Source organism: Erythrolamprus reginae, chromosome Z (genome assembly GCF_031021105.1).
Source record: "Erythrolamprus reginae isolate rEryReg1 chromosome Z, rEryReg1.hap1, whole genome shotgun sequence".
NCBI lineage: Eukaryota > Metazoa > Chordata > Lepidosauria > Squamata > Dipsadidae > Erythrolamprus > Erythrolamprus reginae.
The window spans coordinates 19,796,656-19,824,095 of NC_091963.1; the positions used below are offsets into that span (position 1 = coordinate 19,796,656).

Sequence of the window (27,440 nt, forward strand, 5' to 3'; positions counted from 1 at the left end):
ATTTATACATGGTATGCTTGTGTGTGTGTCTGTTAGTATATGGGGTTTTTTAAATCTTTAAATATTTTAATTAATTGGATTGTTTATGATTTGTTTTCACTTGTTGTGAGCCGCCCCGAGTCTTCGGAGAGGGGCGGCATACAAATCCAAATAATAAATAAATAAATAAATAAAATGCTGCAACGTCCTGCCTGTCGCCGACTACTTCAGCTTCAACCACAACAACACAAGAGCACACAACAGATTTAAACTTAATATTAACCGCTCCAAACTTGACTGTAAAAAATATGACTTCAGTAACCGAGTTGTCGAAGCGTGGAACTCATTAACGGACTCCATAGTGTCATCCCCAAACCCCCAACACTTTACCCTTAGATTATCTACGATTGAGCTATCCAGATTCCTAAGAGGTCAGTAAGGGGCGAGTACAAGTGCACTAGAGTGCCTTCCGTCCCCTGTCCTATTGCTCTCCTATATCTCCTATACCTTTCTTCTATTCCTATATCTCTTCTTCTATTCTTTCATTGATATGTTCTATTACTATATCTTCTTTTCTATCATTTCTTAGATATATTTTACTATGAGTATCTCCTCTATAACCTTCATCATGTATTTTACTGTGTGTGTGTGTGTGTGTGTGTATATATATATATATATATATATATATATATATATATACATACACACACACATACACCCACTAAATCCCTCATTGTGTATTAGACAAAATAAATAAATAAATAGATCGCTATGTAAGTCACTGCTTTGTGTGCTTTTGGTCTTATAGCAAAACTCTCTGCTTCATCCATGGCTGTCAAAAGCATGATATTATTTTTTTGGCTTTCTGCTTTTATTTTATTGCACTTAAAGCTAAACAAGTGTTGAGTTGGTAGACCCCTTGGCAAGAACACTGTAGCATAAAGCTGTCATAACTAGCATTTTCAAGTACAGCAAGTTCCTTTTGAGGGAACAGCAGAGAAGATGCACATGAATGTCATCTAGCTATGACTGAATTCACAAGTCAGATGGTGATTTGATTTGTTTGGTTTAGCAGATCATATTGTGCAGAACTATCTATTATGAACCATGATTATATTCTAGCATGCCCCAGTAGCTATGCTTTATTCCATGAAGCAAGGCATAGCATAATATGAAATGAAATGAATCCAACCAGTACAGAGCATAAAACTTATTCAATAACTGTAGCTATTTGAACGCATCAAAGGTTTTTGACCCCTCCCCATGATAGAAATAGGACATATCATGATACCACCCCTTAATTTGCTAATGTTGCATTTTATTTTATATTAATTTTGAAGTTGTACCTTTTCTTAATTTCTATAAACCACCTAAGTTGGTTTAAGTTAATTCACCCATTGCTATAATACTGCTTCTAAACTTCTCTCTTCTTTTGTTTAAAAAATCTTTTTAAAAATTTTTTGAATTATGGTAGTGGTGAAGATTATTAATTATATGTTTATAGTAATTCTCATCTATAATTTAATTGATCTTTAGGAAAGCAAAAATTAAGGCAATAGGTCAGGAATATACTGATGACATATAATAAAATCCATTAGCAAACCTTTGTTAGAAGTGTGGCATTAATATAAGATACACTTGGAGAAAGGACTATATATCTTGAGAGAGAGATATCATATTTTTTGGAGTACTGTATAAGACACAGTTTAGTTCTGGGGAGGAAAACAAGAAAAAAAGACCTCTGCCTCTCAGCAATTTCCTAAACAGAAAACAGCACAATATTTGCTGTGTATTTCTGTGCATGTGTGTCTGACCCATAGAAATAGTAAAGAACTGGAGAAATGTACATTATGGCACTATATTAATGTCAGAAAGTTTTCTTAAATGCAGTCACACTAATTCCTCACAATTATTTAAATAGATCTACCCCAAACATGACTAAATCAGGGTTTAACTCAGCTGCCTTATCTTAATTTTAAACAGGACACTGCTACATTTCAGATTATACTTGTACAGATCTTTTAAACTGATGTGGCTTTCTGGAAGTATACATTATTTTCTATTATTTAAATGAAGATACAGTAGCACTGGGCCTCTTCAGATCAAACATTTATTTTAAAAAGCTTCTTCTTTTAACAATAATAAAGCAGTCTTTTAAAAATAAGTCTGTTGTGGTTCCGTCTGAGGCCCCTCAGGGAACGGTTGATCTTCTGTCGGTTTCCAGCTCAGAGGGAGAGGATGAGGAACAGGAGGTGCAGGCAGACGAGGAGGAGGAATCCCAGGCTGAAGAAGAGGGAGGACAGCCAGAGTCCCCCCCAGAGGGAGCTCTCCCCAGCAAGCAGCCTGGATTCCTTAGAGGAAAATGCACAAGCCATAATTGATCTGCGACAGAGAAGAGCTACACAGCGAAGGGACCAATTGGCTAGGTACTTTCAGCATTAAAGAGGCAACAGCTGGGTTTGGGTGTGGTGCTCTTTGGAAAGGCTAAAAGGCAGACCCACCCTTCCTGGCTTGTGGAGTTTTATCTTTGAGAGTCTTGGGACCTAGCTGTGAACTTTGGCGTCTTGGAATCCTGGTTTGTGCCTTTGACTACTGAAACCTTGGGGTGGGTGTGCCAGCAAGAAGCTTGCTGTATTGTCTGGACATCAGGACTCTGCTGTAAAGTATTATAGCCTGTCTGTTGGGAAGAACAGGTTTTCCTCTGTGTTTATTTTTTCCAGCTATAAAGTACTTTTGCTTTTACCAGAGTGTCTGGCTGTTTTTTCCAGTTGGTGTTGAAGTCTGGGGGAACCCAGACAGAACAAAGTCTAATAATTTGAACATTCTAAAGACATTTATAGTTATTAGTTACCTCCTTTCATTCAGTTTCAGCATCTGATTAGCACAAGAAAATAAAATTGTGCCTCTGTCTCCTGTGTCCTTACAACTAAAGCTGAACTTTAGTTTCACTTTCATTTTAGCAAGTGGCTTGCCTTGCCCTCTTATTTAGCTGAGGGTGGAGAGGCTGATAAGGAGTTGCTAGGCTTAACAAGCTCTGTTCTATTTGCTGCAAGGAGGGCAGAGGCCAAAAAGGTGGGGTTGGGTGGGTGAAAGGGGCTACATTCGAGAAGCACCCTAGTTTTCACACTTTTGGGGGGGGGGGTGTAAAAAAGTGGTTCTTATATAATCTGAAAAATAGGGTAGTTGACAAAAATTCCATTCCCAATATTTTCAGATTTTCTTTTCTAAAGATACTGAAAACTGCTGCCAGAAACAGTATTTTCCAAACACAACCGGATTTTCTTGTTTTTCTCTTGAAAATGCAAAATGTTTTGAAGGGGGGGGGATCCAAAAAAGCCCAGTTGTCTTTTTGGGGAAAAAAAAGTATGACCTGGATGATTGAGAATCTCCGTAGAACTCATTAATACACTTGATTAATATATCTTAGTGATCTTGACAACCCCTTCATATTTATCTTTTATTCCTCTTCCTCAACTATGTTTATATGTAGCCATAGTATCATGAGCAAGATATTGTCCGGTTCTTTCTATTTGAACATTTCTTTTCTTACTTTTATTGAAGAGTCTTTTCCTATGTTTCCTTTTCTGAAGAAAAATCCCTCACCTTTCAAAAAAAAAAATTCAGCATCAAAATTACTTGAAAACCTGCCTTGAAAAGTCTACCTTTTTAAAAACCCTTCTCCATCCCCCCTTATTAGAAAGTACCTGTAGTTTAAATTGTACAAAAACCATGGTAACCAACTGCAGTAAGTTTTGTTGCCTCTTTTATGTCGAAGTGTTGCATCTAACAAAAGAAGCTAATGGCAGTGTTCAGTCGTACTCATCTCATGCAACCACTGGCAACTTAATCAATTTATTATTATTATTATTATTATTATTATTATTATTATTATTATTATTATTATCAGATTTATTCAAGCAGAGGCAATAGCGCTACAATTTATCATAATCAGTCCTTGAACTGGATATAATTTGCAATTTGTAGTACAGTATTGTGTTTTGAAACAATAATGCATTTAAATGTACATTGCATGGACTTAGAAGCGGCATAGTCAAAAGAAGCATTGGAGAAGAGCCACTGCCTGAATGTCATCTTCCAAATGATCTTAAGTGAGCATTGCTAATTTAAAAGGGTCATAATGCAATTTTATTAGCACCTAATTTAATTCAGAGTTGTTACCATCAAGTCTATTTGATTTCACAGACTAGATAGTAGAAATTGACTGACTATGGTAAGTTTTTTGTTTTGTTTTTTAACGTATGCAGCTCGTTTGTGATCTTTGTGTGGCTGAAATGTGACAATATGATATGAACCATTGACACTAAAGTCAGCAAAATGTCCATTTGTTTTCTCTTTCCCATTTATTAAAAGCTACTTTCAAGACTCAAAGCATTCTGTTTTTTAAACTTTGTTACTCCAAAATCCTGATAGGCTTTTTTGCATTTTTAAAATGCCTTGGTAATTGGCTCTTTCCTTTTAATTAAATCTTTACCAGATTGAAGATACACTCCCACAGGTGGCAATGAGTACTGTGGTGCCCTGAAGATCTCTTTTTACTTTAAATGTGCCCATTTTAGCATGCTTTAAAACATGGATCAATGAGATGCTATAAGCTATAAGCATTGAAGCTCATGTGGATAATCTCACGCCTTCTCCTTATCGATACAAACTCCATTAGTTTGGGAATATCATCCAGATGTCAGATTTTGTCTCTGTTGTTTTGTAGAGACATGTTAATTTTCCATATTTTTACCCAGAATTTGACAAAATATGTAATAAAGCAGATTTGAATATTGCTAGCTAAATGCTGCATGAAATGTTTTATCGGTAGATTAATAGTTGTCTTGAAATCCTTCAGCTGTAGAGTTTAATTATTTACTTAACAACTAACAAAACTCCACAAACCTGCTTGGATAATACTGACTTGGAAACAATATTTCTAAGAAGCATTTCATAACAGTAAAGATGAGTTATCTGTTTTGACTGTATTATATATTACAATGAATTTAAACTATTTAGATCACTAAACTTTGATCCCCTCCTGCCTCCTCCACCTCCCAAGTGCACTAGAGTGCCTTCCGTCCCCTGTCCTATTGCTCTCCTATATCTCCTATACCTTTATTCTATTCCTATATCTCTTCTTCTATTCTTTCATTGATATATATTACTATATCTTCTTTTCTATTATTTCTTAGATATATTTTACTATGAGTATCTCCTCTATAACCTTCATCATGTATTTTACTACGTGTATATAGATATATACCCACTAAAACCCTCATTGTGTATTGGACAAAATAAATAAATAAACAAACCATAACTAAGATACTTTCAGAATTCAAACCAAGACAATTAATGTGATTGCACTATGACTACTAAATGTGCATGTATACTGCATTTAGTATTTAGCTATTCAATATATATTGCATTCTTATTTAGCTATTCTTAACCATTCCCAAAAATGTGTTTGATTTTGTAAGATTTCCATTAAACTTCAGTGCTCTTTTTCTGTGGTTGCTCTCATCACTGCTGATTACCAAGACTCTTATCTCTTAATAGAAGCTTTTCTCTCCCTAATCTTGCATCTTTGATTGAGTCATTGAAACAGCAACCCTCTGTTTAACCCATTACAGTTTGTTCCTCTTATGTATTTTATGGAAACTTCACTGATATCAAATGCAAGCATGATGCCTTGAATTTGTGTGGTTGCTAACACCTAGAGATTGATTGGCTAAGCAATAAATTTTAAGGAAATAATAGTCTATTCCAAAGTTCAATCATATAGCCATAAAATTTATGGCCATTGTCATATATGGCCATTGTCATATACATATTCACTTCTAAAATACAGTGATACCTCTTCATACAAACTTTTCGAGATACAAACCCGGGGTTTAAGATTTTTTTTGCCTTGTCTTACAAACTATTTTCACCTTACAAACCAACCACCGCCAATGGGATGCCCCGCCTCCGGACTTCTGTTGCCAGCGAAGCACCCGTTTTTGCGCTGCTGGGATTCCTCTGAGGCTCCCCTCCATGGGAAACCCCACCTTCAGACCTCTATGTTTTTGTGATGCTGCGATTTCACTGAGGTTCCCCTCGCTAGGGAACCCCACCTCTGGACTTCCATTGCCAGCAAAGTACCCGTTTTTGCGCTGCTGGGATTCCCCTGCAGCATTGCAAAAGAACAGAAGTCCAGAGGTGGGCTTTCCCATGGAGGGGAGCCTCAGGGGAATTCCAGCAGCGCAAAAACAGGAACTTCAGCTGGCAAAAGGGGTGAATTTGGGGTTTGCACGCATTAATCGCTTTTCCATTGATTCCTATGGGAAACATTGTTTCGTCTTACAAACTTTTCACCTTAAGAACCTCGTCCCGGAACCAATTAAGTTTGTAAGACAAGGTATCACTGTATACTTCAAGATTACTTATATATTTATTTCAAAACAGCCAAAAATCAGTTATTCTACAGCATGGATGTCAAACTCAAATTTCATTGAGGCAGCTTCAGGGGCTGTTTGATCTTGGGAGGACCCGGGGGGCACGGCCAGGAGCATGGCCAGCTTGATGTCACTTGATGAGGGTACATTTTTAGCCGCGAGGGCCTCCTGCAGCTCTCTGCTAGCAAAATTGGAGCTGCACACAGTGGTTCCTGGGTTCCATTTTCACTGCCAAATGGTTGCAGGAGGCCGTTGTGGCCTAAAATGGAGCCTGTGTGGGTTATACCAAGCTCTGTTTTCTCTATCAGAGGCGCTGGAGGGCTGGTCTTTCGCTATTTTCAGAGTAACCCCACAGGGCAGATCTAAGCACACCATGGACCAAATCTGGCCCACGGGCCTTGAGTTTGACAACCCGCACTATCGCGCATGCATGACTCCCCACACCCGTAATTCAATTCCCGTGGAGGGTGAAAACAACTTTCCCCCACCCCTCGGAGGCCTTGTGAGGCTGTAAATGGCCTGTTTCCCAACTTCTGGTGGGCCCAGTAGACTCGCTTTTTGCCCTCTCCAGGCTCCAAAGGCTTCCCTAGACCCAGAGGAGTGTAAAAACACCCTCCACCATCCCCACGGAGGATCTCTGGCAGCCAAAAATGCCCACCCAGAGCCTCTATGTGAGCCAAAAATCAGCGGGCGGGCACACACATGTACTTGGAGCTGAGCTAGAGCAACACTCACGTGCCAGAAGATATGGCACTGTGTGCCACCTGTGGCACCTTGCATAGGTTCGCCATCACTGTCCTAGGCTCTGTAAGGGGGCTGGCAGTGGATTTTTCTAGGATTATGAGCAATCTTAATTGATTCCTACAGCCCAATGTAATCAACAAGGCCTTGTGTTCAGTAGTTTGTAAAATCTCATTTTGTGTCTTACAAGAGGGCTCCTCAACCTCCGGATCAAAGCCCACAACCTTGAGCCTTTTGGAGTTGGGCCATGGAAGTAGTGGGTGAGATGCGCATGCATCTCCACTTGCACAAGAATGTCCAAGGCTGTGTGCATGTGCTCCATTTGAGTGAATAGCAGGTGCACATGCCCGCCAGTCCTGCAAATGGAGCTATCTGTGTAAGCTTGCCCACTGCTCATGCATGTGGGGATGCACCCACCATTTCCATGTGTCAGCCTCCCCATGCCCCCAGACCATCTTCAAAGCTGGAAAGGTTGGGGAACTCTAACTTAGAACAGACAACTTGGATCTTAATTTACTTGTATCCTTATCCTACTCTTTTTGTGTGTTTGTATTCTCTTAATGTTGGTTGAGTCCTTGTGTGTTCTTAAACACTCTACGATTTAAACTCCCCTTGGTTGTTTATTACTCAACTAGGAGGAAAACTCAAGCTTGACTTGCTTGCCAAACACTGATGAAAAGAACATGCACAAAGGACACATACAATCCACCAGAATCTCTCCCTTACTTGGATTCAGCTTCGGCTTTTGGCCCCAGTTCTGGCAATCACTGCCAGGATCAGATGGAAAAAGAAAAAGCTTAGATTAAAGTTCAAAGCAGATAACATTAAATACAGACATCTTTAGAATTGTTCATTTAAAAATCTGTTGGAAAAATGTGTCACATATGTGGCCTTTTTTGTCTGCATCTACTTAAATCCTGTACCCAAAGGCCAGCCCCTATTCAAATGATGCATGATGTTTGATAAACCTCTAGAGGAAAAAAGATTTTGGTGTAATTGCCAATAATGTCTTCTCCATAAACACTTTACGATCATTGTTAGCTGTTTTAACGGGGCATTCTTGTTTCCTTCTATGGGTTATGCAAAACGTCCCCACCATGCTGTCCGCCAAATGTTTTGGAATGTATTCCAGTCACCCCTTATTATTGGCTGTGCTAGCTGAAGACAATAAGAGTTGCAGTCCAAAACATATGGACATGGAAAAGCTCACCTAATTAATATGTGGAATGCATAGCTTTCTTGAATTATTGACAGTCATGTGGAAGTTCGGTCTGCCAGATTAGACAATTGCCAGATTTTATATAGGACATCAATCATGGTATTTGGCATTATATTTTTAAAGTTTTATTTAAACATACCCTATTTAACTATTATGTCCTTTCTGGAATATCAATTAGGAAAAGCATGATCACAGCTAGAAAGGATAGAGCAGAAATAGGAATCCTCCAGATGTCAATGTTGTTTAAGTCTAACCAGCTATACAAAGGATGGCAAATTGGAAGGGGTACTGGGAATTCAGCAATATATGGAATGCCCCAGAATACCTACCATTGGCATACAAAATGGGGAAACTATTATACAAATAGCTTTAAACAAATTAAAATAATCTCTGAGAACACACTAAAGCAATTGTAAATTATGAATAATTGTATATTGAATTACACCCTCTATTTTCTCCAGTAGCTAGTTAGAAATGATATTTCTAATTCACCAAATGATAAGGTTTCCAGGTTTAAATTAATTACTGAGGGTCAGGTAGCATATAAAATTTAATATGTGATGATAATGATATAACTGAATATTTAGTTGGTCTGGGCTTTTTGTTGCTATTTTTCATTTTCAGATGAAGAATGGTTTCTTCTGACATAGTTCCCAGTATAATTGTTTTCTTGGTGTATGAAGCATCTGTTACACAAGCATGTGCATTTACAAGTGAAGATAAACCTTTTGTCATTTTTGTGAAGGAAATATATACTGTGGTTTTTTTAGGTCTTGAACCCCTACCAAGTAACCATAGCAACCAATACCCAATCTGGGACAAAAGTCTAGCAAGTCCGTTGTTTGGGGAGAAGATGGTGACTACAAGCAAGCAAGGAAGAAATAAATTAACAAAGACCAAGAGGAAAGGAATAAAGGGGAAGACTTTTTATTATGCTATTGTGTAATCTAGGACATATTTTGGATGGTTAAAATTGAGATGTCATTCATTAAACACTAATCAGATAAAAGCACACTGTAACAGATAAATAACAGTTCTCACCTGATTTAAATCTAATTTTGTATCAAATCAAGCTTAAAGGCCAAAAAGAAAAATGAAAAGAAGATGCTTGGTCTTCTACAGTTTTTAGATTGGCCTGCAGAAATCCAGATCCAGCACCAACCATCTTTAAGAATATTACCTGTTCTGAGGAAGTGTTTTTTAATTCATTTGTTCTTCCCATTCCCAAATCATCTTTTTAAGCCAGAAAAAATAGAGATCATATTCTTTTCCAAATATTTTGTCATAATTTATGTATAACAGAAAATAAACTTTGTTGAAAACTAATACTAGATTAATGAATTCTTTACCCTTTAGCAATACTTTACAACACTTAGAAGGAACAACAGAATAACAAAATGACAGAGTTGGAAAGGACCTTGGAGGTCATCAAGTCTTGCTACCTGTGATAGAGAACCAATGGCATGGCTGAACCATATGGGAGGCCACGTGAGACTTTTCCATGTTTCAGCTCCAGTGCGCATTTGCGCACTGGCCAGCTGATTTTCGGCCTTTGGAGAAGCAGTTTCATCCTTTGGAGCCCCGGAAGCAAAAAAAAATCCCCCAATGGACAAACCGGAAGTTTGGAAAAAAACCACACTTTCAGTTTGCTGGTTTAGGCTTTTCTTCAGTGGTGGGTTCTTACAGATATGGTCCAGAGAGCTGCACCGGTATGAACCCACTGATTTTTGGTGATTTTTTTTCCTGGTATCTCCATGTGGAAGAAACCCTCAGCTGTGCTTCGGAAGAAGAATAAAAGTCAGCATTAACATGGCGGGAGGGCTTCTTATGACAGGGGGATGCCAGAACCCCCCACCACCACCAAAAATCAGTGGGTTCATATTGAGGCAGATCTCTGCACCACACTGGTATGTGTGTGTGTGTGTGTGTGTGTTTGTTTGTTTGTTTATTTATTGGATTTGTATGCCGCCCCTCTCTGTAGACTCGGGGCGGCTAACAACAACAATAAAAAACAGCATGTAAATCCAATACTAAAACAACTAAAAAACCCTTATTGTAAAACTAATCATACATACAAGCAAACATACCATGCATAAATTGTAAAGGCCTAGGGGGAAAGAGTATCTTGGTTCCCCCATGCCTGATGGCAGAGGTGGGTTTTAAGGAGCTTACGAAAGGCGAGGAGGGTGGGGGCCGTTCTAATCTCCGGGGGGAGTTGGTTCCAGAGGGCCGGGGCCGCCACAGAGAAGGCTCTTGCCCTGGGCCCCGCCAAATGACATTGTTTAGTTAACGGGACCCGGAGAAGGCCAACTCTGTGGGACCTAACTCGTCGCTGGTATGAATCCACCACTGCCTACCAGGCTTCAGAAAGGCCTATGCGGCCTATGTGGATGCGTGGCGGGAGGGAAGGAGTGTGGGCACATGAACTCATGCTAGTACAATCATATACCCCCCCCCTTTTGGCATGCAAACCAAAAAAGGTTCACCATCACTACCATATATCATTGAATGAGTCCTCTGAGAGGGGCGGCATACAAATCCATTTAATAAATAAATAATCAATTTCAGACAAATGGTTCTCCAGTCTCTTCTTAAAAAGCTCCAGTTTTGGAGTACCCTTTATTATTGGAGGTAAGCCATTCTACTGGTTGATGGTTCTCGCTGTTACAAAATTTCTCCTTAATTCTAGGTTGCTTCTCTCCTTGATTATTTTCCATCCATGGTTCCTTGTTTATTTTCAGATGCTTTGGGAAATTGTTTAATATTATCAATAGTTTCATAATAGTTTATTTTTGTGGCAATCCCTCAAATGTTGGAACACTACAATTTAAATCTCCTCTCGTGTTTTTGTAGACTAGATGTACCCAACTCCTGCAATCATTCTTCATATGTTTTAACCCCTAGCCCCCTTATTATCTTTTTTTGCTCTTCTTAGCATTCTTTCCAGCGCCTCAATATCTTTTTTTATATTATGACCAAAATTAGATGCGGTATTCCAAGTGTGGTCTTACTAAAGTTTTGTAAAACAATCCTAATACTTCACACAATCTCGATTCTAGAAGGATCTTGACAGTCTTGACACTGGGCCTTATACAACAAAATATAATTCAGTTTTCAGAAAACTAAGGTTTACATTTAAGCAACAGGGAAAAAAGCACAAGAATAGAATAATTACTAACTGGCTCAACCGTAGTAACTATGAGAGGAATCTAGGAGTCCTAATAGACAATCAGTTAAATATGTATGATTGCTTTAGCTGGAAAAAAATGAAAAATGAAAACAAAACACAAACCGGTGCTACATCAACAGAGGGATTGCATTAACATCATATGAAGTGGTAGTTCCGCATTATACTGTGATGATAAGACCATTGTTGGAATACTGCATTCAGTTTTATTTACCATTGTTACCACACACAAAAAAATGTTGAACATAGAAGATTGACAGTAGAAAAGACCTCATGGTCCATCTAGTCTGCCCTTATTCCTGTATTTTATCTTAGGATGGATATATGTTTATCCCAGGCATGTTTAAATTCAGTTACCAACCACGTCTGCTGGAAGTTTGTTCCAAGAATCTACTATTCTTTCAGTAAAATAATATTTTCTCCCGTTGCTTCTGATCTTTCCCCCAACTAACCTCAGATTGTGACCCTTGTTCTTGTGTTCACTTTCCTATTAAAAACAGAAATCACTACCCCTAAATCCTACTCAGATAGAGAAGAGCAACAAAGATGATTACGGAGTTGTAGATTAAACCATATGGTGAATGGCTGTAGGAACTGGGATTGTCTGATCTAATGAAGAGAAGGACTAGGGATGACATCACAGCTATCTTCCAGTGTTTTAGGGAATATCACTGAGTAGAGGAGATCAACCTATTTCCAAAAGCACCTAGGGACAAAACAACAGTAATGGATGAAAACTAATCAGAACAGAAACCAGGTAGAATTAAAAAGAAATTTCATGTATGGGAAAACAATCAGTGGAAAGGTTTGCTTCTAGAAATTGTGGATGCTCCATGACTGGACAGCCATTTATTTGGAATAATAATAATAATTTATTAGATTTCTATGCTACTCCTCTCCGAAGACTCGGGGCGGCTCACAACAATGATAAACAATGTACAAATCCAATATTTAAAAATGCAATTTAAAAGCCCTTGTAATAAAATAATCACACAACCCAATCAAACCATACATAAACCAAGATAGTTAGGGGAAATGTCAATTTCCCCATGCTTGGCGACAAAAGTGAATTTTCAACAACTTGCGAAAGGCGAGGAGGGTACGGGCAGTTCTGATCTCTGGGGGGAGTTGGTTTCAGAGGGTCGGGGCCACCACAGAGAAGGCTCTTCCCCTGGGCCCCACCAGACGATATTGCTTAGTCGACGGGTCTCGGAAAAGACCAACTCTGTGGGACCTAATCGGCTGCTGGGATTTGTGCAGCAGAAGACAGTCCCGGAGGTATTCTGGTCCAATGCCATGTAGGGCTTTATATGTCATAACCAACACTTTGAATTGTGACCGGAAACTGATCATCAGCCAGTGCAGACCGTGGAGTGTTGACAAGACATGGGCGTATCTAGGAAGGCCCATGGTTGCTCTCCCGACTGCATTCTGCATGATCTGAAGTTTCTGAACACATTTCAAAGGTAGCCCCATGTAGAGAACGTTGCAGTAGTCGAACCTCGAGGTGATGAGGGCATGAGTGACTGTGAGCAGAGATTCCCTGTCCAAATAGGGCCACAACTGGTGCACCAGGCAAACCTGGGCAAACATTAATTAATCCAAATTCCCTGCAAAGGATTTTCTTACCACTCTAATGATGATATGATATAGGATCTCCTATTTGAGAAAGGCATTGGACTAGAAAATTTCCAATATCTTTTTCAACTGTGTAATTCTGTGATTCTTTTTCATTTATAGATGATCAAGTCAGCCTAGATAAAAATACATTTATTGTTTGAAAATAAAGTGGCATGCACATTTAGCTGCTGAGTGACCAATATTTTTTGCTCATGAATCAAAATACAATAAGCCTTTGGCCTTTCAAAAACCCCTTTCCCCTCCTCTGGATGATTCTGTTTAAAATTATTTGCAACAGTTCCAAAAGAAAGAACAATTGTGACCTATGTTTGTCACATTTCTGTCAAAATTATTTTAGCTACTTCTGCACTGAGTTGAATACCCCCTATTCAATATCTATTCAATAGATGTCTATTCAATAGAGTTTTCAGATTTATCTAGAAAATGTACTTTCTTTTAATTTTTTTTTAAATAAGAAAACTAAGGTAACTTTGAGAAGCACGCTCAGTTCTAGAAGAATTTTTTTTATCACAGTGGGAACTAAATTCTAACTAGTGGCCTAACAAAGAACTTAATTATGTTAAGGAATTAAGGTGATAAAATTCATACCAGTTTTCAGGAGCGGAGAAACAGGTATGCTTATTTGATTGCCCTGTGGATCATCTCAGTGTCTTATTTGACACTGTTTGCATAAAACTTGAAAATAAAAATCTTTAATTCTTATTTACTCCTGGATTCCTGAATAATAAGAGTTTCTTGTATATGAACTATTTTTTAAGTTGTCATATTGAACACACGAGTTCATCTTCTGGGATTTATTTCCTGAACTCCCAGTATTTAGAAATAATCTCCTGGGATTTAACTTTATTTACATTTTGTTATTACAACAAAATGATTTGAATCGATCTTCTTGCATGAATGGATAACTCTGAACTTATACGTGGATACTTAGGATTTGGAATACATTGTATTGTCAACTGAGGCTCCACTTTGTCCGTTAGAGTTCAATTCTGGTATTGTTTGAAAAGAAGAACCATATTAGAAATTCTCATCTCTTGTGAATAATCTAAAGAAATATTTGCAGATCCTGAACTACTTCTGAGCTATCTAGAACATTTGTAAAGAGATAGATTATTGGTTTTAAACATTAAATTATCTTCATGTAGTTGTCACAAATGGGCTAAACCAGTGATGGCGAACCTATGACATGGGTGCCACAGGTGGCACACAGAGCCATATCTGCTGGCACATGAGCCATTGCCCTAGCTGAGTTCCAACGTGCATGTGTATGCCAGCCAGCTTATTTTTGGCTCGTACAGAGGCTCTGTGAGGGCATTTTTGTCTTCCAGAGAGCCACCTGAGGAATGGGGGAGACGTTTTTGTCTTCCCCCGGCTCCAGGGAAGCCTTTGGAGCCTGGGGAAGGTGAACCATGAGCCCACGGGGCCCACCAGAAGTTGGAAAACAGGTCATTTCTGGCCTCCAGAGGGCCTCCAGGGGGGAAGCTGTTTTCGCCTTCCCCAGGCATCGATTTATGGGTGTGGGCACTCAGGCATGCATGATAGCATACGCCCATGCTCTTTCGGCACCCAAGGAAAAAAAGGTTTGCCATCACTGGGCTAAACCAAGAATTAAAATATCACTAGGTTTTTGAGAGTTTACAGGTAACTTAAAGCATCTGTTCAGGTAAGTGAACAAAGTTTCAGAAATCCCTCTTCATTTTATCACACTTTAATGAAAGCATAATATTTTAATTTGTAACTTTTGTTTCACGTTGTCATAAAAACAGATCTCTAAAATAAACTGCTTTTGTTTCAATTATACAAATAATAAATTGTATTAACTTTTTTTAAAATCCCTTCAAATATATATTGATTCCTGCAACTGCAAAACTCCATGCAGTTTTCTTAGCAAGATTTTGGAAGCAATTTGCCAGCTTCGTAGGGCTGAGGTAGATTGACTGGTCCAAGGTCATACAACTAACTGGCTTTGTGCTAAATAGATACTAAATTGGGATTGTTTCTATTACGCCCTTTGTTTGTTTCTTTATATGATTAACATAACCATCCATCTTACTTTTATATTCCAGTATGCTTAGAGTAAAACGATTATATTGTATTTTGGGAAATACAATTTTGGGTATTGTGAATATACAGTAAATCACGAAGTATTTTATTTTTTGTTCAGTGAACAAGACAGGAAGATTTTCAATCTGATATTGTTCATGGTATACAGTTACAGGCTTTGGATGTGGGAAGGAATTCAATTGTACCAATAAGATGCCATACTATATTAATTTGGCCAGAATTCATCCTTAAGTAAAATTTATGCGATGTAGACCATATTCCATTTTTTTAAATATATTTATAATGCCAATGTCCTTACTTTCTTCTAAAGTTAATAGTAATCTCTAATCATCTCTCAGTAAGAACTTATAGTGGATAGCGAAAGAATATCCGTCTTCCCTTAAAACCACAAATCTTAGATTCTCTTTGAACTTCTGTAATTGCTCTACAGCTTTGCTTATCTTCAAGAGAGATTTATGATGTTTTGACGGAGATTTTCCACTTTTAAAAAATTTTCATATCAGAGCTTGCATAGGTATGTCTAGAAATGTCTGTGACGCATGCATAATCTTTCGCTATCACGAAGTGAGTACAATAAATTTTAATAAAATGGCTGAAGGGGCTGACCCTAGCCTTGGGGAAATTGAAACAAAACTGGATAACTTACTTCAGGTTGTGGGTGGCTTTGAACAGAGATTCCAGTGAGTTGAAGATGTATTGGAAATTTTTTCCCTAGATATTAAAATAGTTAAAAAGGGAACACATGAGTCAGTTGAAAAAATCTGGAACTTAGAGCATCAAGTTAAAAGCCAAGCTGAGGTTTGTAAGCAGTATAATTATAGTCTTGCCAATTTGGAGGATCATCAAAGGAGAAGAAATTTACGTCTGTGTGGTTTTAGATCAGATTTTGCTCCAGGCTTGAAATTAGCTGAAGTACTTTTTGGTTGGATGAAAGCGCAGGGCGCCCAAGTTGTTTTCAATGACATAGAGCGTGTTTATTGGGGCGTTCCACGTAGAAACCAGGAGAGGCAAAGAGACATTGTTATGGCCTTGGCCAGTGAGAAGAAAGCTGAAATAATCTATAAGTATTTGAAAAGTTGTGCCAGCCTTAATCAAGATGGAAACGAGATAAGAGTTCTTAGAGATCTCTTCTGGGAAACTTTGAGAGCGAAAGCTGCTTTACGCCCAATTTCAAGCCACCTATATCAAAGTGGAAAAAAGTTTACCTGGGATATTCCAGCTGTCATTTTGGTGTTCCAGGAAAATGAGATGGTTAGAGCAAGATCATTGGAGGAGGGAAAGGCACTATTGAACTAATTGGGTATTGAGTTTGGAGAAAGCGGAGTAGACGGGGAGCCACAAGGAGCTGAAGAAGGAGAGAGTGGAGCAGTTGGACAGACACAAGGAGCAGAAGGAGGAGAAGAATATTTCAGCGATCGCAGTACTCCAGATGAGGAGGAAAGGCAAAGGGAGGAGCAGCTGAAGGAGTTGACGGGGCAGGTGGCGGCCATGAGAAGGGAGCAGAGAAGAACAAGGGCCCAGCGTGAGGAGAAAGTGAAGAAGTGAAGAGTTGAAACTGACTCTGCTGCCCCCTCTTGGAGATGTTTCTGGAAACTATTGTTAATTTTTATTCTTGTTGGAGGGAGATGGGAAAAAGTGAAAGAAGGTATTATTCAATGCTTAAATAAAGAAGGGTGAGAGGAGATTTTTTCCCCTCTAATTATATTAAAAAGTGGTTGCAAGTGGAGCTCAGTAGCATAGGACGTTATCAGTAGGATGGGGAGGACAAGAAAAACCCTTCTCCATTCAAGTGCCTCATGAATGGAGAAGGGTTTTCTTGTCCTCCCCATTTTTGGTGGACGAAGCGAGGGGGGAGGTACTTTGGGGGAGGTGATTGGGTTGAGGAAGGGAAAAATAAGTAAACCAGGAGCAAAACAAGAGGGGGAAAGGGTTATTCTTGCATATTATGAGTGAGTGTACTATAATGGTTTTAAATGTGAATTGTTTGGGATCAGATTTGAAATGTTACAGGATATTGAGGATGGCTAAGCAAAACAAGGTGGATATTATGATTTTGACAGAAACACATAAAAGATGGGGAGGAAGGGATAAATTGGTTAATGATAAAAATTGGAAATGGGTATATGAATCTCGAGGAATGCAAAATAGTAGAGGTACGGCACTTCTTATTCATCAGAGGGTTCTATTTGAGGAGGTTGGAGTTCAGAAAGATAGAGAAGGGAGGTGGTTTAATGTTAAAGGGAAAGTTAATCAAAAGAAATCGACACTGGCAGCAATTTACGCTCTGAATACAAAAAAACCCAATTTATAATAAATACAAAGAGGAAGTTGGATAATTTTATTGAGGGCAGAATGTTTTTGGCAGGAGATTTCAATATGCAATTAACAAATGGGATCGGAAATAGCAGGGTGTTACATTTAAATAAACTTAATATGGTGGATCTCCATGCAGATATACCAAATAGAGGGACTTACTATTCAGCAAGATATCATACATTTAGTTGCATTGACTATATATTATTGAATAGGGTGGGCAATATACAAGTTAAAAAAGTAGATATAAAAAATATTTGGTTGTCAGATCATGCCCCGCTACTGGCAGAATTGGAAATAGGTCAGGAATGTAATCAAAGAATTTGGAGATATAATGCAGTTGTAACTTCTAATGAACAAGATAAAGATAAATTGCAGACAGAGTTTTGTGAATATTTTAAAATTAATGTTGTAGGCGATATTCAACAATCAATTGTTTGGGATGCATGTAAGGCTTATATGAGGGGGACAATGCATATGTAGGGAAGTAGATATCAGAAAGAGGTGCGGGAGAGAAAGGGAGAGAAAGATAAGGGAAATAGATTTGATACAAGAGCAGCTGAGATTAACTAAGAGTAGGGAATGGAATAGCCTGTTAAAACTTAAAAGGAAATAATTGAAGGTGTATAATGAGATGCAATGGAATAAGAGAAGAATGACAATGTGACAAAAATATTGAGCTGGGGGACAAAATCAATGCAACAAATGGCAAGATATTTGAAGAAGAGGAAAGAAAAATCATGTATATTAGCATTGAGAGACCCTAGTGGAGAGGTTAAATATGGTAAAGAGCAGCTAGAGAAGATAATGAGAAAATATGAGGATTTGTATAAAGAGGAGAAGGTAAATATAGGAGTCTTTAATGTTGGGAAAATTCAAACAAATATTGAATGCAGAAATTACACAAGATGAAATTGCTAGAGTAATTAAAGGGTTAAAACAAGCCAAAGCACCGGGCCCGGATGGGTTTACAGGAGAATTTTATAAAACTTATATGAATGAATTGTTGCCGCATTTGCGGAAACTGTTTGGTAATATATTGTTAACTCATGATATCCCGCAGACATGGAAGACTTCAGAGATTGTTATCATCCCGAAGATTGATCGAGATTTAAGAGAGACTGGGTCCTACCATCCTATTAGTTTGGCAAATCAAGATTATAAAATATTTATTAAGATATTGGCAAATAGACTCGAAAATATTCTACCAAAAATAATTGAAGAGGATCAATATGGTTTGTGAAGGGTAGGAAGATAGTGAACCAATTAGAAATGTAATAAATGTGATACACCATGCTACTGTTACTAAAAGAAAATTGAGAATTTTGAAATTAGATGTTTATAAAGCTTTTGATAAAGTTAATCATAGCTATTTATACAAATTATGAGGAAGGAAGGAAGGAAGGAAGGAAGGAAGGAAGGAAGGAAGGAAGGAAGGAAGGAAGGAATTAAATATGGGGACAAATTTTGTGGAATTATAAAAAAGATTTATAAAGGGAATGAAGCATATATAAGGGTGAATGGACAAAGAACGCAGAGAATTAAAATACAAAATGGCACCACGCAGAGATGCCCTTTATCTCCAATGTTATTTGCAATAGCAATAGAGACATTAGCTAATAAGATAAGACAAGATAATACTTGGGTAGGATATAAAATAGGAGAATTAGAAATGAAATTAAACCTATTTGCAGATGATGCAATTATATTGATCCAGACCCCGATGGAAATGATTAAAGGTATAAGAAATATTTTGCAAGAGTTTAAACAGGAATCGGGATTGTTAGTCAATATGGAAAAATCAGAGATTATGTGTTTAAATACAGGTCCGAGAGAGCAGATAGAAATTAGGAAAGAATCAGGGTTGAAGTTAGGATTAAAGAAAATCTAAATAAGGTTATAGGAGAGTTGAAGGGGAGAGGGATAATTAAGATAGAACAGTTATATGAGAAGGATGGGAGGCCAAGTAGAAATTGTATAGAATGGTGGTTGGGTAAGGGAAGATGGCTACAAATAAATGCAATATGTAAATATCTGAATGAAAGGGAGAATAAAGAAGCACTATTTATGGAGAAAATAGAGTTAGAGAAAATAATAAGAGAAAAAAGTGATGGTACTAAGGCGCAAGCAAGTAATATATATATATATAAGATGTTAGTGCAATCAGACGGGGATGTGATCCAAAGATTGATTAAATGGTGGCAAAGTGAAATACAAGTAAAGGTGCAAGAGATGAAAAATATATTGGAGAATACAGTGATCCCCCGATCATTGCGAGGGTTCCGTTCCAGGACCCCTCGCAATGATTGGTTTTTCGCAATATAGTGGTGCGGAAGTAAAAACACCATCTACGCATGTGCGCCCTTTTTTTTCCATGGCGCATGTGCAGATGTTTTTTACTTCCGCACCTGGGAAGACCCCCGCCCAACAGCTGAGGAGCCGCCTGCCCGCCCGCCGCTGGTGCCGCCGCCGCTTGTCCGGCCACCGCTCGTGCCGCCGCTGCTCGTGCTGCCGCCACTCGTCCGGCCGCCGCTCGTGCCGCCGCCGCTCGTGCCACCGCTGCTGAGGAGGAGCGAGAGGAGCAACAAAGTCCCGCGCAAGTGCATCTTCTCCAGGCGGGGGCAAGAGCGGCGGGGCGAGTCCGCAGGAAAAAAGCCGCGGGCGACCGAGCGGATCCTGCCGTTTGCGGCACTCGACAGGCAGGGGCATGAAGGATCTCCCCGCTGGCCTCGGGAGCGCGTGGGAGGGTGGCGAGCCTAGGAAGACGAGGCGACGCCGGCTGCCGTCGAGGTAGAGGAGGAAGCGGATCGGCGCTCCGCCCCGCCAGGGTTCCTCTCCATGAGGGCGTCCGCCGAGCTGCCCGTCTTCAATTCACCGTCTCACCCGGGCTCCCGATCCTGCTGGGCGGCAGGGAGACTCGGCGGGGAGCGCGCGCGTCCGGGACCCAGAGCGCCCTTGTGGCCGCCCATTCATGCCGCTCCGTCGCTGGCTTCCCCTCAGGAGACGCGCCTGAGTGGCCTTTTTGCTGTTCCTCTCAGGAGTTCTTGCGGGGGAAAAGCCGCTAGCCGGCTTTCGGAGCTCCTCCGGCGTCACCCGGCTTCTGGTAGAAGCCTTCTCTCTTTTTTTCTTGCTGCTTTTCCTCGCCAAGCGCACGAAAAAAAAGAGAGAAGGCTTCTGCCAGAAGCCGGGTGACGGCGGAGGAGCTCCGAAAGCCGGCTAGCGGCTTTTCCCCCGCAAGAACTCTTGAGAGGAACAGAGAGGAACTGCAAAAAGGCCACTCAGGCGCGTCTCCTGAGGGGAAGCCAGCATGGCGAGCGACGGAGCGGCATGAATGGGCGGCCACAAGGGCGCTCTGGGTCCCGGATGCGCGCGCTCCCCGCTGAGTCTCCCCGCCGCCCAGCAGGATCGGGAGCCCGGGTGAGATGGTGAATTGAAGACGGGCAGCTCGGGCAGCTCGGCGGACGCCCTCATGGAGAGGAACCCTGGCGGGACGGAGCGCCAATCCGCTTCCTCCTCTACCTCGACAGCGGCCGGCGTCGCCTCGTCTTCCTAGGCTCGCCACCCTCCCACGCGCTCCCGAGGCCGGCGGAGAGATCCTTCATGCCCCTGCCCGCCGAGTGCCCCAAATGGCAGGATCCGCTCGGTCGCCCGCGGCTTTTTTCCTGCGGACTCGCCCCGCCGCTCTTGCCCCCGCCTGGAGAAGATGCACTTGCGTGGGACTTTGCTGCTCCTCTCGCTCCTCCTCAGCCGCGGGGAGAGGCGGGCATGTGGGCTGGCGGTATTGGGCTTGGTGGAAAGTCTGGGGGCAGCTGCAGCAACTCCCCTCCCGTGGCTGCTGTTGAGGCGGGAGCGGGGGCAGTCTCCGGCGCGCGGCTCTCTCCATTCTTCTCTTTCCCCCTCTCGGGCTCCGAATGTGGCGGCGGGAAGAGGAAACGAGAGCGCGAGCGAGCAAGAGGAGGGGGGGAAGCCCAGACGGGATGAACCGTTTCTTGGGTGGCGCGTGTGGAAAAGGGGAGCGAGGGGCCGGGCGGGTTGAGGGAATCAAAGAGGGGTGGGGGTGCTGCTCTGAGGCGCTCGGAAAGAGTTTTCGGAAGGCTCTCGTGTTACGGCGAAAGGGCGTGTGGAGAGCCTGATGTTGGCGGAATTGGGGACCAGCGAGGAGCCGAAGAAACCCGCTGCCCACAGAAAGGGGAAACACGGATGTTTGGCTCCTCGCTGCTGCTGGTGCGGCCGCTGCTTGTCCGAGCGCCCACCGCCCGCCCTTCGCCCGCCCACGCCGTTGCTCGCGCCACTCAGCTGGGAAGCGGCGCTGGGGTTTCCCCGCCGCCCACGCAAAGGGGAAACCCCGGCAAGAGGGGGAAGACCCAGGGAAGCCGCCCAGCAGCTGATCTGCCCGGCAAACTCCACCATCTACGCATGCGTGGCCATAGAAAGAAAATGGCACGCATGCGTAGATGGTGTTGTTTACTTCCGGGTTGAAAAATAGCGAAGTACCCTGTTCGCAATGGTTGGGGACGCAATAAACGGGGGATCACTGTATAAGGAAAACTAAGAATACAAAGGTTAGGGAAATGAGAAGGAAAATATTACATAAGTGGTATTACACACCCATTCAACTTGCATACTTTCAGCAGAATGTTAAGGGTATTTGTTAGCATGGGTGCCAAGATAAAGGAGTGTTCGTGCATATGTTTTGGGAATGCCTGGTAGTGCAGAATTTTTGGCAAAAAGTGCAAGAGGATATTAATAGGATGTTAAATATTCGATGGATAATTACTAAGGAAATGGCAGTATTAGTTAAAAGTAATGCGATGGGAGAATTTAGAGAAATAAAACAAGCAGCGATGGAAAGCACTCAGGCGGTAATAGTCTTGGGTTGGAAAGATGCGACAAAATGAATAATGCAAAATTGGTACCGGTACATGGTGGATCACATTCAATTTGAGATTATGGATAAAAGGACAAATTTGTTTAATGAAACTGATTTGCGACAACTGATGGGACGATGGGACAAGGTAAGACGATATATGGCAAGTAGAATCCGAGACCAAGCTACAAGAAATAAATTGGAATCATTTTATAATATGTAAATAGATACTTTGCTCTTGGGTTAAAATGGTTTATACAAGAAACACCCTCGACTTGGTGGTGGGGTGTGCATGTTTGTCTGGTGGTGGGCACAAATCACAAAGCACCTGTTTTATGTTGTGTGTGTGTGTTTATATTTAAAAAAACAATAAAAATATTTAAACTTTAAAAAAAAGAACTTATAGTGGATGAGGCCATGTTACCTTTTGAAATAAATGGAACTATGCACTTCTAGGCCTTACCTTGGCAAATCAATGTTGGCGCTGAATAAAGTACAGTATCTGTATTTTATACATATACCATATAAGAATAGTTTATTCCTCATATGTTCAAAGAGAGAGATTTTACCTCTGGGCATTTTGAATAATGATAAAAGGCTGTTGCATTAATATGTAAATAAGTATAGTAGAAAAATACTTGGTTGCAAATTTAATAAAATAACTTTCATGGGGATATCAATAAAATATAAGCATTTTCAAGAATTGAAACTGATATTTGTTTGACAAGCAACATAATACTTCATAGCCCATTAGGTGAGAGGCCAAGGATATAATTTCCTATGTCAATAATGGAAATTTTACACAATTGTTGATCATTGTGACAAGTTAGAACTTTTATTTTGTTATTAACAGGTTTGGCAAACATCGAAAAGATGACAAGATTGAGAAAATAAAAATGCAGGGAGCTGTTACTTCAGAAGAGGAAAGAATACGTATGAGACAAGAACAGGAGAGGTAGATTCTAACACTTTTACTTAACACTTAGTAGTGAATCTTTGATATTTTTAGGTGCAGTGTTTTAATTCCTCTTGAATTCATTTTAGGTCAAATGACTTAAATACATGTTTTCCAGATCTCATGTAACTTAATAGGAGAAAGCAGAATTTATATCGGATATAACAATAATGATTGTTATTTGTGGAACAATGATGTTCCATTTGCCTTAAAGAAGAAAAAAGAAATAGATACCTTCTCTGAATAATCATATTATTTGTTTTGTCTAATAGTTGATTGTGTAGGCAGTTACGAAAATATAAATATTTCTGTAACATTGAAAAAAGTTTTGAACTTTCTTGCCCAAATCTTTGCAAGATCTTTGAATATGTTCATTTGTTGCAAACTGATTTTGTACCGTGTCACAATTTGGCTTTTAAAAACATTAGACATATTGTCACTGGAGATCCCTCTGTTGTCGATGTACAGTGTGAAATATTTGGCTATAAATAACAAGTGTTTCTTGCTACAATGGCTCCTCCAGATTTTTTTTTTTTGTCGGATTATTGTTCTCTAGTTATATGCAACTTTTTGCTTGGTTTTCCAGTAGTCGATAACTTGTCTTACTGATTTATAAACATTCTACTGTGAATGGAGAACCTCTGCTTTCACTTCATATATGGATATTTTGCAGATATTTTGCAAAAGCTAGAAAAGCTTAAATAGCTGATATTTATGAATTCATTCATGTTCTTGTGGACATATATCTAAAGTTGCAACAGTAATATACATTTCGTACTCATAATGTACTTGTTTGAATAATAATCTGTTACTATAAGTACAAAATAAAACAAAATAAAAAATATGAACCAAATCTGATGATTAAATTTATAAACCATGATTAAATTTATATCATGTAGCAGTTACAAAGCAAAATCCTAAAATGATACGTTTTATATTTTGAGAAAAATGTAATTGAATTCATTAAAAATCAGATTCATTAGGCTTTGAAACTGATAAAGAAAAAATAATAATAATTAAAATTCTTCAGCCCAGAGCAGCAATTTTATTTGAAAACATTTTCTAGATGAGCTTACAAATGTGAACTGAGCTTTCCTTGAGAAGTTCTTATAAATTTGCTCATGAGATGCTTGTTAGATGATAAGGTGTTTTCTTTTTTCTTTTTTGTTTTCTCCTTGTTTTTAATGGCATAGGTCATTTAATCTCTTTACTTGCTCTTTAGATTGCTATACCTTTTACAATGAAACCAGTTTGGGTGTAATGAATTTTACTGTGGGGACCAGTTTGGGTGTAATGAATTTTACTGTGTATTGCAAAAATGCAACAATAACTCCATAGGGTCAGATAGTAAGTAGATGCTCCATTAAAAAATCAGTCAAGGCCACAATTATATAAAATTATTCTACCCTGACTGTACCATTTTAATAATATTTTGCTCACATAGTATTTTGCTCAAAGCCTTGAAAATATTTTGTTCCCATTGATTAGAAGCCAAGAAAATTAATGTAGCTTAATTTTACATTGAATTGAATTGACTAGAAAGACTGCTATTTAGTTCAGAACCAGTATCTTTACTAGGAATACTATAAAAAAGCAAGAATCCCCTCAGTTGTTCCTGATGTGATGTTGCAAACCAGAGGAATTTTAAATATACCATATTTTTCAGAGTATAATATGCTCTGAAGTATAACATGCACATTAGTTTTTGGGGAGGAAAACAAGAAAAAATATCCTGCCTCTTCCTATCAGCATCAATTGATATTCATCTGGCTAGTATCCTTACAGCAAACAGCCTGGCCAGCTTCAGCTAGTTATCGCAACTTGATCCAGCACAAGCAGCTGATTGGCAGTTGGATCAGCCTCCTGGAATATTGCCAATTAGCTCTTCCAGGCTGTGGGGATCACCATAGCAGATTGCCATCGATTGCTGCCTCTGTGCATCACATTTTCAGTCTGTTCCCGGTTGCGGGAATCATCACAACCCATTGCCTCCACATGACCTATTTTAGGCCTCCAGGCAACCTGTTATTGGTCTCTGCATATATCATGTTTTTGGCCTGGTCCAGACACATGGAGGCTGAAAATGGGGCATGCTGAAGCCGAAAACAGTGTGTGTGGAGGCCAAAAACATGATGCACAGAGGCAGCGATTAGCAGTGATGGGCTGTGGTGATACCTGCAGCCTGGAGCAGGCCATAAATGCAATGTGCAGAGACCCAAAATGGTCAAAGGATGGGGGTCAGGGTTTAGGAAGGGCTTAGGCAACATTCGCTGTATAAGACCACAGATATTTCTATCCACTTTTGGGGGGAGGAAAGTTTAGTCTTACACTCTGAAAAATATAGTACAGTGGTACCTCGAGATACGAGTTTAATTCGTTCCGGACCTGGGCTCTTAAGTCGAGCAGCTCTTATCTCGAACGACTTTTCCCCATAGGAATTAATGTAAATAATTTTAATTGGTTCCAGCCCTCAAAAAACTCACAAAGTTAGTCTAAATTATGCAGAAAGACATGTTTTTAATGAAGAAATGTACATGTACATATAAATGAATAATGAAGTTTCTTTCACTTAACTTGTAAACTTTCTTAAACTTTTAAATTTACATATGTTCAACTTCTCTGCCACCCAATCCTGTAGGACAGAGGTCCCCAACCCTTTTTGCACCAGGGACCGGCTTTAAGCGATCAAGAGAGGAATGGGTGAATGAATGGACGGAGGGTGGGAAGGAAGGAAGGAAAGAGGGAAGGGACAGGAACAGAGGAAGGAAGCAAGGAAACTTATGAAAGGGGAGAGTAAGAGAGGAATAAGTAAAGGGAGGGAGGGAGGGAAGAAGGTGGGAAGGAGAAAGAAAAGAAGAAATAGAGGAAGGGAAGGTAAAAGAGAGAAAGAAAAAGAGCAAGAAAGAAAGAAAGAAAGAAAGAAAGAAAGGGGGAAGGGACAGGAACAGAGGAAGGAAGCAAGGAAACTTATGAAAGGGGATAGTAAGAGAGGAATGAGTGAAGGGAGGGAGGGAAGAAGGTGGGAAGGAGAAAGAAAAGAAGAAATAGAGGAAGGGAAGGTAAAAGAGAGAAAGAAAAAGAGCAAGAAAGAAAGCTGCAAGCACCCCCCCGAGCCCCCCAGGCCGGCTGCAACCTTTTAAAACACGTGCGCCGCTTCGCAGCTGTCTCCTGAAGCCGAACGCGGAAGTTAGCGTTTGGCTTCAGGAGACAGCTCCTTGGCGCTTGTATCTCGAATTTGGGCTTGTAAGTAGAACAAAAATATCTCTCCCCTCCCAGCTCTTATCTCGAGTTGCTCTTAAGTAGAGCAGCTCTTATGTCGGGGTTCCACTGTAATTGCTTAGATGTGCAATACCAACTTTGCCAATTAAATATCATATGAATCCACCTTGTAAGCATACTTTAGTGATATAATAATAATCTTTTTTTATGCTAAGCACAAATATATATCCATTTATATAATGCAAATATACTGTTAGAAAAGTACAAAACATTTTTAAAATGTGTTTTAAAAGTTGATGTTTCTGTTAAGAATCAATCAAAGCCATTTGTCTGTCACCGTTAAATTGGCAGAGGCAGTTACTGTTAACTGTTAAAAATAACTTTTTATCAGTTATTATTTTGGAAGAAAAGTCCAGCATCAAATACTGAACTCTAATTTTTTTTGCTATGAAATGGATGGGTAAGAACTATGCTCATGCAGGTAAATTTCACATTCTATGAGAAGCCATTTCTAACCATTTTAATGTTAGAACTGTACAGATAGTTACATTGACATAACAATCATTCATTTCGTGACTGTTCAAAAATAACACAACTGGTTTTCAAAGTTATGACCATTGCAGAAGCCCCATCCATGGCAGAGATAGTTTGAAGAACCAATAATACCACCCCTTACTGGTCCCAGCTCATCTCTTCTCTGCCTCCTGAGCCCCATTTGATCAGGAGGAAATGGAGATTTTACAGTATCATTCCCTTGGAGTGGAGTGAGAATGGAGATTTTACAGTATCCTTTCTCTGCCACTCCCACCATGCCACGC

At 39.9% G+C, this 27,440-nt stretch overlaps 1 protein-coding gene across 1 annotated transcript in view; it reads left to right on the plus strand.

Moving 5' to 3' along the window:
- PARD3 (par-3 family cell polarity regulator) overlaps positions 1-27,440 on the plus strand; it is a 716,596-nt gene that overhangs the window by 537,960 nt on the left and 151,196 nt on the right. Inside the window, 1 exon segment of the mRNA XM_070728743.1 lies at positions 23,302-23,403. Within this exon segment, the coding sequence (XP_070584844.1) occupies positions 23,302-23,403 (102 nt within the window).